The sequence below is a fragment of the Lytechinus pictus genome, chromosome 9 (genome assembly GCF_037042905.1).
Source record: "Lytechinus pictus isolate F3 Inbred chromosome 9, Lp3.0, whole genome shotgun sequence".
Classification (NCBI taxonomy): Eukaryota; Metazoa; Echinodermata; class Echinoidea; order Temnopleuroida; family Toxopneustidae; genus Lytechinus; species Lytechinus pictus.
In genome coordinates this window covers 22,809,408-22,825,534 of record NC_087253.1, presented here as the reverse complement: position 1 = coordinate 22,825,534, position 16,127 = coordinate 22,809,408, and the positions used below count along the sequence as shown (strand labels likewise).

General features: G+C 39.4%; 1 protein-coding gene across 1 annotated transcript in view; it reads right to left on the bottom strand.

Moving 5' to 3' along the window:
• Nucleotides 1-14,958, bottom strand: part of LOC129268559 (adhesion G protein-coupled receptor L3-like) — a 36,361-nt gene extending 21,403 nt beyond the window's left edge. Inside the window, exons 1-5 of the mRNA XM_064104414.1 lie at nt 14,935-14,958; nt 14,074-14,119; nt 13,244-13,440; nt 12,108-12,180; nt 10,381-10,470 (exon numbers count right to left, since the gene is read on the bottom strand). Of these exons, the coding sequence (XP_063960484.1) occupies nt 10,381-10,470; nt 12,108-12,180; nt 13,244-13,440; nt 14,074-14,119; nt 14,935-14,958 (430 nt within the window). The remainder of the gene's footprint in view (nt 1-10,380; nt 10,471-12,107; nt 12,181-13,243; nt 13,441-14,073; nt 14,120-14,934) is intronic.
• Nucleotides 14,959-16,127: the final 1,169 nt, after the last annotated feature.

Here is a 16,127-nt window from a genome sequence, read left to right as displayed (position 1 = left end):
TAGATGGTAAAATGATGCCAGTGAATGATAATAATACTTCTACTACACCTCCTACTGTTATTAGAACATTTTCCGCTTCTACTTCTACTAGCTATTACTGCTTAAATCGCATCACCTTGGTTTTCCATAGTGAAAGCTATATCATGAATTGAATTGAATGAACAAAAATATTATTTGGCGAGCACGTAAAAAGAGGCAAAGAAAAAATGGTAAAGATAGACATTTCGATGAAAAAGATGAAAAATGTATAGTAATAGAATCATGATAAAATTAATACAAGTACATAACATAAGAATTAACACTTCTGTCTTTACCACTTTTTCCTTGCCTCTTTTTTACGTGCTCGCCAAATACTAAATTTGTTCATTCAATTCTGTTGTGAGGCAGAGAAATGCTTTGGCAGACAAGGGATGATACCAACTTTTAATTAAACCTTACAAAAGCACATACACGTTATTGAAAACTAGAAGAACAATCTGCTACACTTAACAAACTGGTGGGCAATTCCATAAAATAATCAACCTTTTTTGTACGACCGACCCCCATTTTTTCAAGTCTTACTTCACTTCATAAACTAACCAAGTCATGGTCCTTTGAGAACATTACAGACTGTCAAAAGAACAAGAAATCAGAGACAGAAACATTCATGAAGGTCCCACATATAGGGGGTCGGACGTACATATCTTATGGAATTGCACTGGTGATTCTTTTAACACAGATCGAACTGATTCATTTACACACATCGTGAAACGATTACGAAATCTTTCTTGAAAGCGAATCAAGCGCATGCACAATATTTAAGACTAAAATGCGATGACATTTTGAAGATAAAAGTAGATAACTGCATAGTGAAGCCCTTTGTGTCAAAAGAGGCCTGTCTCTAGTCAATAGAGGACCATGTATTTTTTTAAATTTTACTATACAACCGAGGACATATCATATCATTCTGAATTGAGGAGATGTTGACAGTACAGTTGTGCAAAAGCACGTCCTCTACAAAAAATATTTTCCCAATATTGGGTAAAAGGGGAATAAGCATGTTGTTGGCTAAGAGTTTGTCCTGTATTGGGCAATATGCATATTTCATGTGCAGATTTCAATGCACCGCTGGGTAAAATATACCCAGTAAAAGTATCATTTTACCTGAAAAACGTGCATTTTGGCACAAAAATGAATAAGGGTAAAGTTTTTGTGGTTTGGGGGCATTTGAAGTGGTCCGGAAACCGAGGACGTCCTATATTCTTTGTGTATCCTCAGTCTTAAATTTGAAGTTTGTGTGCCAGTAAATCCTCGGTTGTGATTGTAAGTACATACACATACGTAAAAAGAAAATACCAATAAAAAGTGATACAAAGAAAACAATAACAAACAACAACAGGAACATAACAAGTATTTGTTTTAATTACAGAGTCAAAGTCAGCATAACGTAAGGGAAGGTGAACTGCTTCACATACATGACATATAAGTTGATTTCAAGTACAACATCCAATAAAATCCATGAGCGATCGCTTACTTTCACATTAATAGATAAACAAAATCATACATCCTACTTGCAGCTTCGAAGAGATTTCGTATCGATATACGGTGTATCAGTATATATGTATCGATAATTCGATATTTGACGGATTTTACGACTTCAAAATGCTCATTTCTTGATACATTGTCAAATATAACCGGGATTTTCAGTTTCGAGAGAGATCTCGTCAGGATATACCACGCATCGTATACGACGTGTCTATATACGAAGGTTTGCCGCTTCTAAGCTATATTGATACAGTGTAACACATAAAAGTAACTTTTCGATTTACACGTCCACTCGTAGACGTGACCTGTGCTCGTGGACTTGCAAAGCGGAGAGACCATTGCGTCTTATTTATCCCAAATGGTGGTATATATTCACTTATAGTATATCCATACGACGTATACGTATACTACAAATTGGTGTGTCTGAAAGCAGGGTTAATGGAATTGTACGAAAACTACGAAATATAATAAATGACTGGTCATCCCGTCTGCGGAATAAAACTCAATATCACTTCAAAGATGATAATCATTCTATAGTTATTATAATACCTCACGAGGAACAAAAGAACTATCTGAATATTTTTTGTTGTTAATTATCTGTAAAGTGACACACATACTTACATAATAATAATAATAATAGCTGGATTTATAAAGCGCTTTTTGCCAGAGGATACAAAGCGCTGCTATTATTACCCCGGCTTTAGCTCGAGCTACCACCACTGGCGCTCAGTGCATTCAAGGAATGATTTATGATTTACATACTAGTATACACAAAACATTTTATTAAATCCACCTCAAGTTCATAATATATAAAATAAATGAAAGACGAGAAAGGGTAATGTTCAGCGGAGATTTGCGGCATTAGAAAAAAAAAGGGGGAAAAGGTGACAGGGGACATCCCGATAGACCGCGGGTCCGATAGACCGCGGGTCCGTTAGACCGCGGGTCCGATAGACCGCGGGTCCGATAGTCCGCGGGTCCGATAGACCGCGGGTCCGATAGTCCGCAGTGTGTGTAAAATTATGATCAGATATATCAAATGTCATCGAGAGGTCAAAAGGTCAAATGATACGAGGCCATGGGGTTTTATCAGGTGCGGATCCATGGGGGGCCGAGTGGGAACTGCCTCACCCCTCCAGCTCAAAAAAGAGGGGGGAAGAGGGGAAAAGGGAGAGAATAAAAAAAGAAAGAGGAGGATGGGAAAAGAAGAGAATAGAAAAGAGAGTAAGGAGAAAGGAAGAGAAGAAAAAAAAGAGAAGAAAAAGGGGAAAGGAAAGACAAAGAAAAAAAGGAGAAGAAAAGGGGAAAGAAGAGGGAAAAAAGAGGAGGGAAAAGGAAGAGAAGAAAAGAAAGGAGAAAGGAAAAGGAGGAAAAAGAAAAAAAAAAGAGGAAGGAAGAGAAGAATATTTAAATAGAGAGGAATATGGGAAGAAAGATAAGAAAAAAGAGAGAGAGAGGAAGAGGGGAAAAGAAGAGAAGAAAGAGAGAGAGGGAGGAAGGGAGGGAGGGAGAAAAGAAAAAAAAGATTAAAAGAGAAAAAAGGGGGAAAGGAAATAAAAAGAAAAAGGGCGAAGTGAAGGGGGAAAGAGAAAAAAGTGGAAGAGGGAAAAGAAAGAAAAGAAAAGAACAGAGTAAGGAAAAGGGGGAAAATAAGAAAAAAGAGGAAGGAAGAGAATAATATTGAAAGAGAGAGAAAGATAAGAAAAGAGAGAGAGAGAGGAAGAGAGGAAAATAGAAGAAAAAAGATAGAGTAATGGGGGAAGAGAGGAAAAACGAGAAAAGAGAGAGGAAAAGAGGGAACGAAAAGATAAAGAGAAGAAAAGGGGGAAAGAAAAGATGGGGGAAAGAAAGAAAGAGAGAAAGAAAGATAAAAGGAAGGAAGGAAGGGGAATGAGGATAAGAGAAAGAAAAAAGAAAGAAAAGGAGATGGGAAACGGATGAGGGAGATGTTGACCTGATTTGATGGCGCCAAAATGACGTTCGAACTATGGGGCGCCGAATTGATGTTCGATCCAGCGGGGCATTAAATTAATGTTCGAACTAGGGGAGCGCTAATTTGAATTTTGACCATAATGCGACAAATACATGTTTCTGAGAGTGGGAGGGAAGGCAAAGTTATGTTTCACATGGGGACGCCAAGTTTATGTTCAACCGAGGGCGCCAAATTGACCTTGAACTTAGAGGGCTTCATGCAAATTCATTTTCGACCGGGGCGTAACATTGCTCGTATTGCCTGTTTATAGTAAAATTTATGTCCTGCCCCAAAAACTTTAATTAATGCGGCTGAATTAAAATATCCCGTTTTTACGATAACAGAAAAAACAATGTTTTCGAGTTTTAAGTCTGTTTAGCGAGATAGATACCCTGTTCAGGGTCACAAAAAAGGGTTATTATCAAATTCAGCTCGCGCTAGGCGCTCGCAATATTTGATTAATGAGGTATGCATCCTCTGCTTCAATCCCACATGTAAGTGTTAGTGTTTTTCAAGTCAACATACATAGGCCGATCCAGGGGGCAAAGATTTTGCCCCCCCCCCCCCCATGGTGGCGCAAAAAGGGGTAGGAAACAGAAAAAAGAAAGAGAAAAAGGACAAGCAATTAGAATAGGAATTATACCTTAGTCCTTCTTAAGTCAGTATATAAAAAAATTGAGCTCGCGCTTCGCGCTGGCATGTTCAATAAATTGTTTAGTTATATACGCATCCCGACCTTACAGTTTTTTATGCGAACGAGAAGCACAAGCTGAAAATATTTGATATTCTAACCTGACAACTGAAAATGTATTTTTCATTTCATCATTATAAAAGTTTTCAGCTAGCCCTTCGCGGTCGCATTCATTTCTTAATAGATATGCATCGAGTTCATCATTACAACTACTAACATTGGCGGATCGAGGCGGCCCGAGGGCAACCTTCCCCCTATTGACAGAGCAAATAAATTGTGAAAAACGGGGAAAGAAAGGAGAAAAAAGAAGACGAAACATAAAAGGAGGAAGACGAGTGAATAAAATAAGGTCAGGAGAAGACTTGGAAAACAATTTTTAAAAATATTTAATGTCACTATATTAAAGTTTCGCTCGCGCATCGCGCTCGCATTGCCTGTTCGATGAGATACATATCTTGCTCAATAGGCTGATATGTAGTTTAAAATATCAAGTTTTGATATCAATATATAAAAAATAATTCAGCTCGGACATCGATCTTTCATTATTTTGTTTTATTTACCAATTTATGTTTTAAAGTGCTCTGGAAAATGTCCGTTTTATGGTGTGAATCAACATTTGCAACATTTTGTGCGCTCGCATTATTTGCTATGTAGGCCTACCTATTGCCTTTTTGTATGTCATATAAGATTATCTAAATATTCCTTCTCAGGTGTCTCGATTCTAAAAAAAATGAGGGCCTGCGCTAACACTTTGCTCTCGCATTTTGGTGAGTTATGTACACCTATATATTAATTCTATAAAAAACTACTTAAATTCCCCCCAAAAGCGATCTTTCATTTTTTTTTTTTTGCCAATTTAATTTTTGTAAGTGCTCTGGAAAATGTCCGTTTTATGGTTTGAATCAACATTTGCAACATTTTGTGCGCTCGCACTATTTGCCAAGTAGGCCTACCTATTGTCTTTTTATATTTCACATAAGATTCTGTAAATATACTTTTTCAGGTGTCTCGATTGTAAAAAAAATAATAAAGGCCTATGAGCTAGCGCTGTGCGCTCGCATTTTGATTGGTGAGTTATGTATACCTATTAATTCTATAACAAACTACTTAAATCCCCCCATTAAAAAATTCCGGATCGCAATTTGCGCTTGCATTATTTGCTAAAAATATATCAACCAATGAATCCTATTCATGATTACAAAAATACTTAAAATATCCAGTTTTCAGGCCTCATGCACTGTCAACAAATTTCACACACTCATTAGGCTTAACATATTAATAAATATGAAATAAAATTTTAATGAATTCATAATAACTTAATTGTCCCTTTTTCAGAAATAAATATCAACAAATTTTATGAAAAGAAATAGAAGATAGTCATCATTCTTATATGATGACAAAATGTCCTTAGGCCTAAAATGTCTCGATCTAGGTCAAATAAATAATAAAATATCAGCTCGCGCTTCGCGCTCGCATTATTTATATAGTGCTATCAAATTTCCCTATATACACAGTGCTGTAAACAGTGCTTAAATTGACCCTTTTCATATCGGAATTTAAAATATTATTTTCAGCTCGGGATCTGCGCTCGCATTATTGATTTTTACGATGAAAAATGAAATGTATTCAGATTGCCAGGATTCTGTCTAACTCTAAAACACACGAACGCATGTCTTTTAGATACAAGGCTTGATCTTATTCAAAACGTGCTAAAATTATCCAGTTTCGAAGCAGAATATCAAAAAATTTCTGCTCGCGCTTTGCGCGCGCATTATTATTATTGTAGGAAGATACCAAAAATTACCCATCCTTTTTCATGATTGACAAACATGAATCGAATGTCCCATTGGGGGATTTGAAATCTCATCTTTTTAGGTTGGAATATCATAAATGTTCAGCTCGCGATTCGCGCTCGCATTATTTAATCGTTGAAATATGTATCGTCTTAATGGCTAACTGCAAAACATCCTTAACAGGTCCCTTTTCGACCAGGCCAGAACGAATATTTAACATTTCTGCTCGCGCTTCGCGCTCGTGGTAATTATCTGTGCGCTGTGAACGCCTAGCTTAGCCAGGTAATATAGGAGCGCCTTGAGCACCTAACAAGGTTGATATGTGCGCAGTATAAATACCCTATATTATTATTATTATTATCTAGTTACATACGCGTCCTGTTCAGGTTCACAATTATTGCCCAAAATGTTCAATTTTCAGGACAAAATACACGAAATTTCATTTTTAGAAAGCATAAGGCTTGAGAGATTATTACACATTTATGTTGCTTATAAAATAAAGCTAGGAAATGACTGTTAGGACATGGGCATTTTGTCCCCCCCCCCCCAAAAAAAAAAAAAAAAAAAAAAAAGAGAGAATCAAGACTAAGAAAATATAGAGAGAAAAGGAAAGGGATTAGGATGAAATATAATATTATTTTCCAAATATTATGTCAAAATCTATCACAACCTTATTTTTTGTAATAAAAATGTCAGCATATTTGCTTGCTCGCTTCGCTCACTGGCAACTTCTTATTAATTTTATGCGATACACCATATCGAGCCCCCTCGAAATTGTTGGCTCATTACGGCAATGGTACAACCCCTTCAAAGAAACAAAACAAAAAAATCAACTTTGAGCGGCCGATCGGGGAAAATATGGGTAAAAAAATGGCCCCTCACCCTATTGGCGGAAGCTCAGTCCGTCCCTGACTTATGCTTTCAGGATATAATACATGAACAATCTATTTAAAAAACAGATCGCGCTTCGCGTTCTTATTATTTATTTAGGCCTTGTGAGATACCTCAATTTGTTTTTAAAAATGAAATCTCAGATTTTCTTTGACGTCTACCCCCCCCCATTTCATTTTTTTTTACTTGGTGCCCTCGCCACCCCCCCCCCCCCCGTGCACCCATGCTGAATAAATACGCCACTGATGAGGAGAATTATTCGATTGCTTCGAGATTGCATTATTCCCAAGAGGTTATCATTAATATTATTGAAGGGTATTCTAACAAAACAGTACAGAAACTACAGCTCCCATTCACACAATATTCTAGTAGGGCCTACTCTGGTTAGAAGTTAAACCAAATTGAACCCCCCCCCCCCCAAGAACACATGAAAAAGTGGTCTTTTTTTTTTAATGTGATTATAAGATAATTCAAAATCCATTTAAGGCACTTAAGTTAGCCTGGCCGGGGGGGGGGGAGTGGGCGTCATTTTTCGAAAAGTACACATATGGGCGCCAAAAATCAGGTCAAATTTGGCCACCCTCCCTCCCCACGAGATCCTGGATCCGCGCCTGGGTTCTATAACAATAACCCAATTAGGGCAATCACCCCCTGACAACTACTTCAAGGAAAATATTATCCCCATATTTTTACCGCCGGGGACTGATACCCCCCCCCCCCCCCGGAAATTTACCCTCCAGACAATTACCCCGGATAATTACCCCTAGTACGGAGCCTTGAAAATGCCATCAACGTGACGACATGGCGTGGTACTTTATCTTGCCATGTCTTAATTAATCATTGGCGGCGGAAGGCAAACAAATTTAGGGGGGTCCACCTGAAATTTTGGGATGGACACAGGTAAAAAAATTGACAAGCAAATCAACCAAAATTTATAGGAAGGACCACCAACATTTTTTGACAAGAAAAAAAAAAGGTTATCAACCAAAATTAGGGGGGGGAACAACAAGATTTTAGGGGGAGTCCACCTAAATTTAAAGGGGGAAGTAGAAAACAAATTGACAAGCAAAAAAAGGTTTTCAACTAAAAATCTAGGGGGACCGTCCCCCACCTCAAATTTAGGGGGGAAGGTCCCCCCCCCCCCCCGCTTCCGCCGCCTAAGTAATTAATACGCTTATCATTTCGACATAGCGATATATTCTATCTTGTCAAGTCGATATGTCCACATAATAATAATAATAATAATCCGTTTTTTATATAGCGCTTAATACATCGGAACGACGTGTCTAAGCGCTTTACAGATATATCATTACCCCGGTCATCGGATTCAATCAGTTATTCCCGCACACAATGTGTGCACATCCTCCACTCCCTGGGGAGTATTCCAGTCAGTCGCCGGTGAGGCGCACACAGTACTGGACAAGCTACAATGACTTTCACATCCTACCGGGTACCCATTTAGCACCTGGGTCGAGAGTGGCAAAGTGTGGATTAACGCCTTGCCAAAGGACGCCAGACCGCAGTGGGATTCGAACACACGACCCTCTGTTTACAAGGCGAGAGTCAGAACCACTACACCACGGCTCCTCCTCACATGGCGAGATATGAAGTGTACAAGTCCCGGCGAGAATCCCGATATATCGCAATGTTGACATGTAACTTCTTTAAGTCGACTTGGCAAGATAAAATATCTCGCCCGTGTTGATATATATATAACTTTTTATAAGTGGACTGACTTGGCAGGGTAACGTATCGCGCCTTGCAGACATAATAAGCTTATTTAGTCGACATGGCAAGATAAAGTACCTCGCCATGTCGTCAAGTCGATGGCATTTTAGAGGCTCCGTATGGCGTCTAGAGGGTAAATTTCCGGGGGGGGGGTAACAGTCCCTGACGATAAAAATATGGGGATAATATATTCCTTGAAGTAGATGTCAGGGGGCGATTCAGTGTCCTTTGGGTCATCGTTATAGAATCCCATGGACTCGTATCATTGGCCTTTTGACCTCTTGATGGCATTGGATCTCACTATATCCTGATCATAATTTTATTAACTATCGGACCTGCGGTCTATCGGACCCGCGGACTATCGGACCCGCTGCGGTCTATCGGACCCGCGGACTATCGGACCCGCGGTCTATCGGACCCGCGGACTATCGGACCCGCGGTCTATCGGACCCGCGGTCTATCGGACCCGCGGTCTATCGGACCCGCGGTCTATCGGACCCGCGGACTATCGGACCCGCGGTCTATCGGACCCGCGGTCTATCGGGCTGTAACCAGGTGACAACAGGATAGCTTTGAGACGTCTGTAGAACTCTGCGAAGAAAAAGAATTAAGAGCATTATAGCATTTGGTTCTCAATGAAGCCCAATTGTTGCAAAGCAAAGGGCGACAACAGCTAATTTTGTAGATACGCTGGCTAAAAACTCACCCATCGCCTGCTGCAGAGTTGTTGAGGGTTGAAATCTCACTTCTGGAGTGTTTGTTAAAGGCACTGACGTCAGGGACGCAAGATGGAGAGTTTGAGGTAGGGTTGGTGATACAACTGGTGGGTTTGTAGAATGAGGAGTTTGCCCAGGAAGAGAGGGCGTTGTTGCGGGTGTTGTATATGTTTCAGCAATAGCTGTTGAATCAAAAGTGGTCGGCAGCGTTGTTGAAGATACAGTACTTGCTTCAGTTGTGGTTGTCGAGTCGGTTTCAGATGTTGCAACTACAGGAATAGGTGTTGTTGTTGATACTGTAGTTACTTGGTTCGTTGTTGTGTAATCTAGAGTGGTAGGCGTTGTTTGAATCGTGGTATTGATGTCGAGTTCAGTTGTTGCAACTGCAGTGGTAGGCGTTGTCGAAGAGACCGTAGTTTCCCGAGTCGTGGTTCTGGAATCCAGTTCGGATGTTGCAGCTGCAGTGGTAGGCGTTGTCCAAGATACCGTAGTTTCCCGAGTCGTGGTTCTAGAATCCAGTTCGGATGTTGCAGCTGCAGTGGTAGGCGTTGTTGTAGATACTGTTGTTACTTGAACGGTGGTGGTAGAATCGATTTCGGACGTTTGAACTAGAGTGCTGGGCTTTGTTGGAGATACCGCAATTTCCTGAGTTGTGGTTGCGGACATAAGTCCCGACGTTGATTCCATAGTAGCAGTTACTTGATTTGTGGTAGTGGATAACATTTCAGACGTTGGAACCGTAGTTGTAGGTATTGCAGCTGTAGTAGTATCTCCAGTTGTCTCAGCTGAATCTGTATCAATTATTACGGTATTGATGGCATTGACATTGAAAAAAAATAGTAAGATGGGTTTTTTTTTTTGTCGGACCGTCCATCCTCTATATGAGTCGACAGTCAGTGCCAAAGATTATTTTTGTTACCCCCCCCCCCCATCCCCGGATCAAAATTTACACGATACAAAATATAGCAAATGGGTTCAATGCTCTAACATGTCTCATGGTAAAAAAATAATGATTATGAAATGAAAATGTTTTTAAAAAATCCAGATTGAAATTAAATTACTCACTGTCAGGTCTTGAGCAGATTGCTCCGTATTTGTCGGTGCATCGGGCGGCCTTCCACTGTCCCGAGTTCCTGTAGTATACACAATCTTTACCTGGTATAAAAATATAAATATTCTTCAATAATGATATAGCAGTCATAGAATTATATCATCGACTTGTTTAAATCAGAAAACAACATTATATGCAGGTGTTACATAAAAGATCCATGACATTTGCTCTGGTGACGATGGCCCCGATCGAAAATCTGCACATTAGGCAAAACATAAAACATAACCTTCAAAACTAAATAAATTATAATCGTTATCTGTACAATATTCTAAACCAAACACTTTATTGCAATCCTAATTCTAACCCTAGGTCCTCTGAGATATTAAGGCCGGAGCAAATGTCGTGTCACCGCATACATGCAATACTATGGTATTGCAATTATTATCTTGGGCAAAATCAAGTCAAAAGTAATAGCTGTTTTGGAATATAAACAGCAGAAACTGAAATGTTTCTGTTCTGTTTCTGTTTATGGTAACTCCCGCAGGAACTCGGCAGGACAGCATTTTGCTGGTAAACGCCAAGCTGGTATATAACCAATTACCTAGGAAACATTTTACGTCTAGGTTAATCAGTCATAGTTGCTGACATTATAGACGACAGATATCACTCTCGGGCCTTTTTATCAAAGTGGAGACAATGGCAGAGTTGGGATTCGAACTCACAACCTTGCGATTATGAGTCCAATGCTCTACCACTGGACGACACGATTCTCATTGGCTTGGTGTATGTGTAAGTATGTTTGTAAGGGTGGGGTGGGGTGGGTGTGTTGGAGTATGCGTGTGTGCGTGCGTGAATTGCCTTTCCAGGCATGTCACAAAAGTGGAATTGCTTATTTATTACATCATAATTTTCATTGTATTGTCATTAGCAATCTGGTAGATTGGACACGCCAGACTAATTAGAACATTAAAATGAATTTAGGAATGATCAGCTTTGGGCTTGCTCATTTTGCGTGTTTTTATAACCGGTGATGAGCGGCCATAATGACCAGTCATATAGGTTTGAAATAAGGATAATTAACTCAAGGGTGGCGCCGAGGTATTTTGAAACAGGCCAAGACTACCTAAATTGTCATTTTTTCTCAGTTGAGTATATTCCAGAGTTACACGACGCAGTCCTCCCTTTTGACACCCCCTACTTCTTACTTTTGTATTCCCCCTCTCTTTTCCTCATTTTCACAACTTGAAACATGTAAATACCTTCTTCATATAATAATAATAATAATAATCCGCATTTATATAGCGCTTTACACATCGGAACGACGTCTCTAAGCGCTTTACAGATATATTATTACCCCGGTCATCGGATCCTTGCATGCCCGCATACAATGTATGCACCTTCTCCACTCCCTGGGGAGCATTCCAACAAGAGTTCCAAGACTCATTTGCTAGGCATACTACATAGAGTTTCGCATTCTACCGGATACCCATTTCATACCTGGGTGGAGAGTGGCAAATTGTGGATTGACGCCTTGCCAAAGGACGCTAGGCCATGGTGGGATTCGAACACACGACCATCTGATTACAAGGCGAGAGCCAGAACCGCTTCACCACGGCGCGCGTTTCCACAATAAATGCATATAATGCTTACTAATACCATTATGTGTATTAGTCATTATATAATATTCTAGAACTACATAGTCTTAAAGGGTAGTCAGGAATGATATTCACTATTCACTTACCATTTCCACCGCCTATAACACTTGAATCGGGTGTATCGGTAAATGAATGGATCCATGTAAATGTATTAGACAGCTGAAAAGAAAGACATGATAAGAGAAATAAACTGGGGTAAACAAATTCAAGAGACATAAAAAAAGGTTTGCAATGCATATTCACGCATTTATGTTCATATTTTGTTGTATAAACAAGTATTTTGTTTTCCTCAGTCGTTAAGTGGCATCCTTTAATAATGTCTTTACCACTGCTCATTCGTCTAAGCACTTCATAAGAAGAGGGGATGCTTCTGATAATACTCGGAAGTAGGAAACTAATGTAATATTTCACCCTTTTTCGTTCCATGTGTATTCTCTTCTTTTTTTCTTCGTGACTGTGACACTTTTGGGGACAAGTACCCACCAGCACCCCTCCCAACTATACTCCAGTGGCCACATGAAATAATATACTTCTAATCGACCGATGGTATATCATTGTTGAGAACGAAATAGCTTGGTCTCAAGTCACGACCCTGCCCCGCGATAGATTTTTTTTGTCAGTACTTGTGCACCCGACGCGAGAGGGCAGTGTGAACGACGATATAATAGGGTTTATTTAGTCAAACTACGCCTCATGAATATTAAAAACGTTAGGCTATCTAAGAATTTCCGACCCATCGATCAGCTCGATTGGTGTCACTCATTCACGAATGCCAATCCTGCAATTGATTTCATGGACGCACATTCGAGTCTCGCCTAGAAGAACATTTCGACGAAACATTTTTTTTAAGTGAGGCAAGACTAAAAATACAAGTCCAAGATTTGTAATCTTCTTCTTCTTGTTGGGTCACTACACAAGACCTGACCAGTGGAGGGTACAGGATCTGTCTTTGAGGTTAAAGGACTCCAGATCTTCAGCAGTGCGAGGCTCTGGTAGGAGGGGGCAGACCAGAAGGTGTTGCATCGTCTGATCCTCCCCACACTCGTAAGCAGCGTCCCCAATCTGAATCAAGGCCTCCAAACAGTCTATCATTTCGCCATGACCAACGCCCTCAGCATCGGGTGAACAAGTATTGACGAAAAATAGCACCCCGCTAATAAAAAATAATCGCTCTTTAAAGCGATTAAACGGTTATATAGAAACACAAAACAATTATGTTTACCCTTTTAGACCCAATCCACATATTATGGCTGCCAGTTATCAGGTTAATTACGAATGTTTTGATATCTGCAGTAGAAAGCTCCGCTAATCCACCATTGGTATAACTTTGGCAGTGTGTCTGTGCATCGTCGAAATTCCAATTCTCAAGCGTGTAATAGTAATAAATATTGCCTCCATGTGCGCCTTCGCCATCTTGAGCTGTAACGATAATTTAAATTCATATAAATCAATGTATAAAATTCAATTGACTATTATTTCAATACAAATTAACAAAATATATTCGTGTTGCTTTATATTATGTTCCATGCAATACACATGGAAATAAACATATACATATACAAAACATTACAACATTGTGTAGTGCAATGAAACTCATTTAACATGAACATGAGGATGCAGATTAGGGAGGTGGTCGGTTTTTTAAACCTATTTTTTTTTTGGAAAAAATGTTGGCTTGTCAGATTTTTTCTCCAATTGAAAGGATTTCCAACGGTAGTGACATTTGACTTTTTTGCTCGTAAGATTCCCCCTCCGGTAAATCCTTGATCCGTCTTTAATCAAAATGATGCATGATGTCATAGCGGATATTTTTTCCTTCTTCTTTTGTTTTCATTGTTGTTTTTCTACTTCTTATCATCCTCCTCCTTCCTCTTCTTCTTCTTTTCCTTACCCTTCAATATCCCCTTATCCTCCATTTTCTTTAGTTATTTCCTTGTCATCTATTTTCAACTTCACTTCATTTTGTCTGTATCCTGTATTTATTCAGGTCCACCGATTTAGAAAAAAAAACTTTCCTACCCCTCAATCTATACTCAAATTATACTGACTTACCGCATCCTGTTTCCAAACGACTACAAACCAGTAAAAATGTAGCGACCTGTAAAATAACAAAAAAAGAAACAATGACAAATTCATACACTCTAAAAAAAAAAGGTAGAATTAAAGTAAAAATTACCCTAATCAGCTAATGTTCGATATAAGGGGTTATGCATTTTTGTTAGGTAAAAATATTTGTCTAAACAACATATTCGAAGCCAGTTTTCAACATTCATCTTGAACAGTACCAGCCATGAAATTAAAAAAACAGTTCCTGGATCCTTTCCCATAATGCATCATTCTGATCATGCAGTCTTATGATAAATTATATAACTATTGAAATAATTAATCATACTGTCGCGATACTTTTCACATCATTCATACCATAATATAAATTTTCACGCTTCTGCGACGCAGAATGAATTAAAAAACACAGTAAATGTATTGAAAATGCCCGTCAAATGACAATGAACAGTTGAGAGGTCTTTGTCGAGAATTGGTGAACCGGAACAGCAGTTTCATCCTATGTTTCGAAGCTTACGAAAAATTTCAAATGTGTCGTTTGTCCAGAGTCCAACACGAAATTTAACTGCTGTATTTAATCACCAATATTCGACAAACACTTCTTGGTTGCTCTTTTCCATCAAGGGGGTTTGACAGTACATTTTCTCTGTTCGTAAAAACGTTCTGCGACGCGGTGTGAACACTCCTTGGTTGCCAAGGAACAAAACATGTGCAATTGCTTCTACATGAAAGGAAGCCATGTCCAGACTAGTATATGTAAAGGTACATGAGTTTATTTCCACGAGAACAGCCTCTCATCAATTGCACACTTCTCAAATCCTCTGGGTAAATGTCCTCATAACAAGAGAGTACCGAAGCGATGACGTCAGTTGCCATGGTATCGTGGCGGCCTGGTTCTAAACAAATGAACCCGGAGCATGTTTCTCCTAGGAGAAAATGGCTGCTAACGGAATTTCATCGCTTGCAACCTCAGAATGGTGGTAATTGTTTGCCAATAAGCCTGCGCACGAGCAGAAAAAGGTAATTTGAGATCAACCATGAAGGTGGCTTTCAAATTCACTGACATAGGCATTTGTGATTTGATGATTATTCATGTATTCCTTTCAAAATATTTATCACATCCAAGCTGAAGAGCAATAAATAGAGCCTTCATAATCACTGGTATTTTACAGTAGCCTAAACAATAGTCAAATGTGCCAAAGGCAGACAATAAAACAGATTTCTTAACTTTATCCCTGATATTTTATTCTAAATCAACTGACCAATCAAGATCAAGTTTACACGCAAATTTGGCACAAAATACTGACCAGGAACCAATCAGAAGTGTTCTTTCATATTTGCAATTCATCGCAAACATTTGTGTTACGGAGCCCTGGTCTATACAATGCCTTTTGTTCTTAGAATTTGAATACTCTACCGGTAAAGCTTATGCAACATCTACATTTGAAAATGATAGTGCTTATCCTAATAAAAATAACAAAGGTCATTTGAGAAAAGTTGATCATGATAACCGTGAACTGGCTTATATAAAATGTGTATAGACGATCGTCAGCTGCGACTCTGTTTAGAACCAGCCGGTTCGTTGTCATGACAGTGACGTCGCACTTCGGTACGCTATCAAACTCCTCTACTATGACCATTGCATACAGTTGGGTTGTTGACAAGACGCTGGGGCGACAACCCGCTTCTTCAACACTACAATTCCTTCACAGATCACCCAACTTTCCCGCTAAATCCATGCCCTAGCTGTGCTTGAAAAAAAGCCTCCTATGGGGTAGTCCACGTCCTGGACGATTTTTATTGATTGGGCAGACCCTTGGCATTAATCTAGACCCGCGAGCACACAATCATTACCAACCACACATGTAACCAACATACATGACGCACTCCAATGATTCACTTACCACCCCCCCCCACCCCCCCCCCCCAGTGATTCACCTAACCCATGTTACATGTGACTATTCAGGGTGTGTGTGTATGTGTGTTATAGGATAGGTAGTGTGTTATGTGTTTGGTAGTCGTGTGGACAAAATAAAAACAGTCCA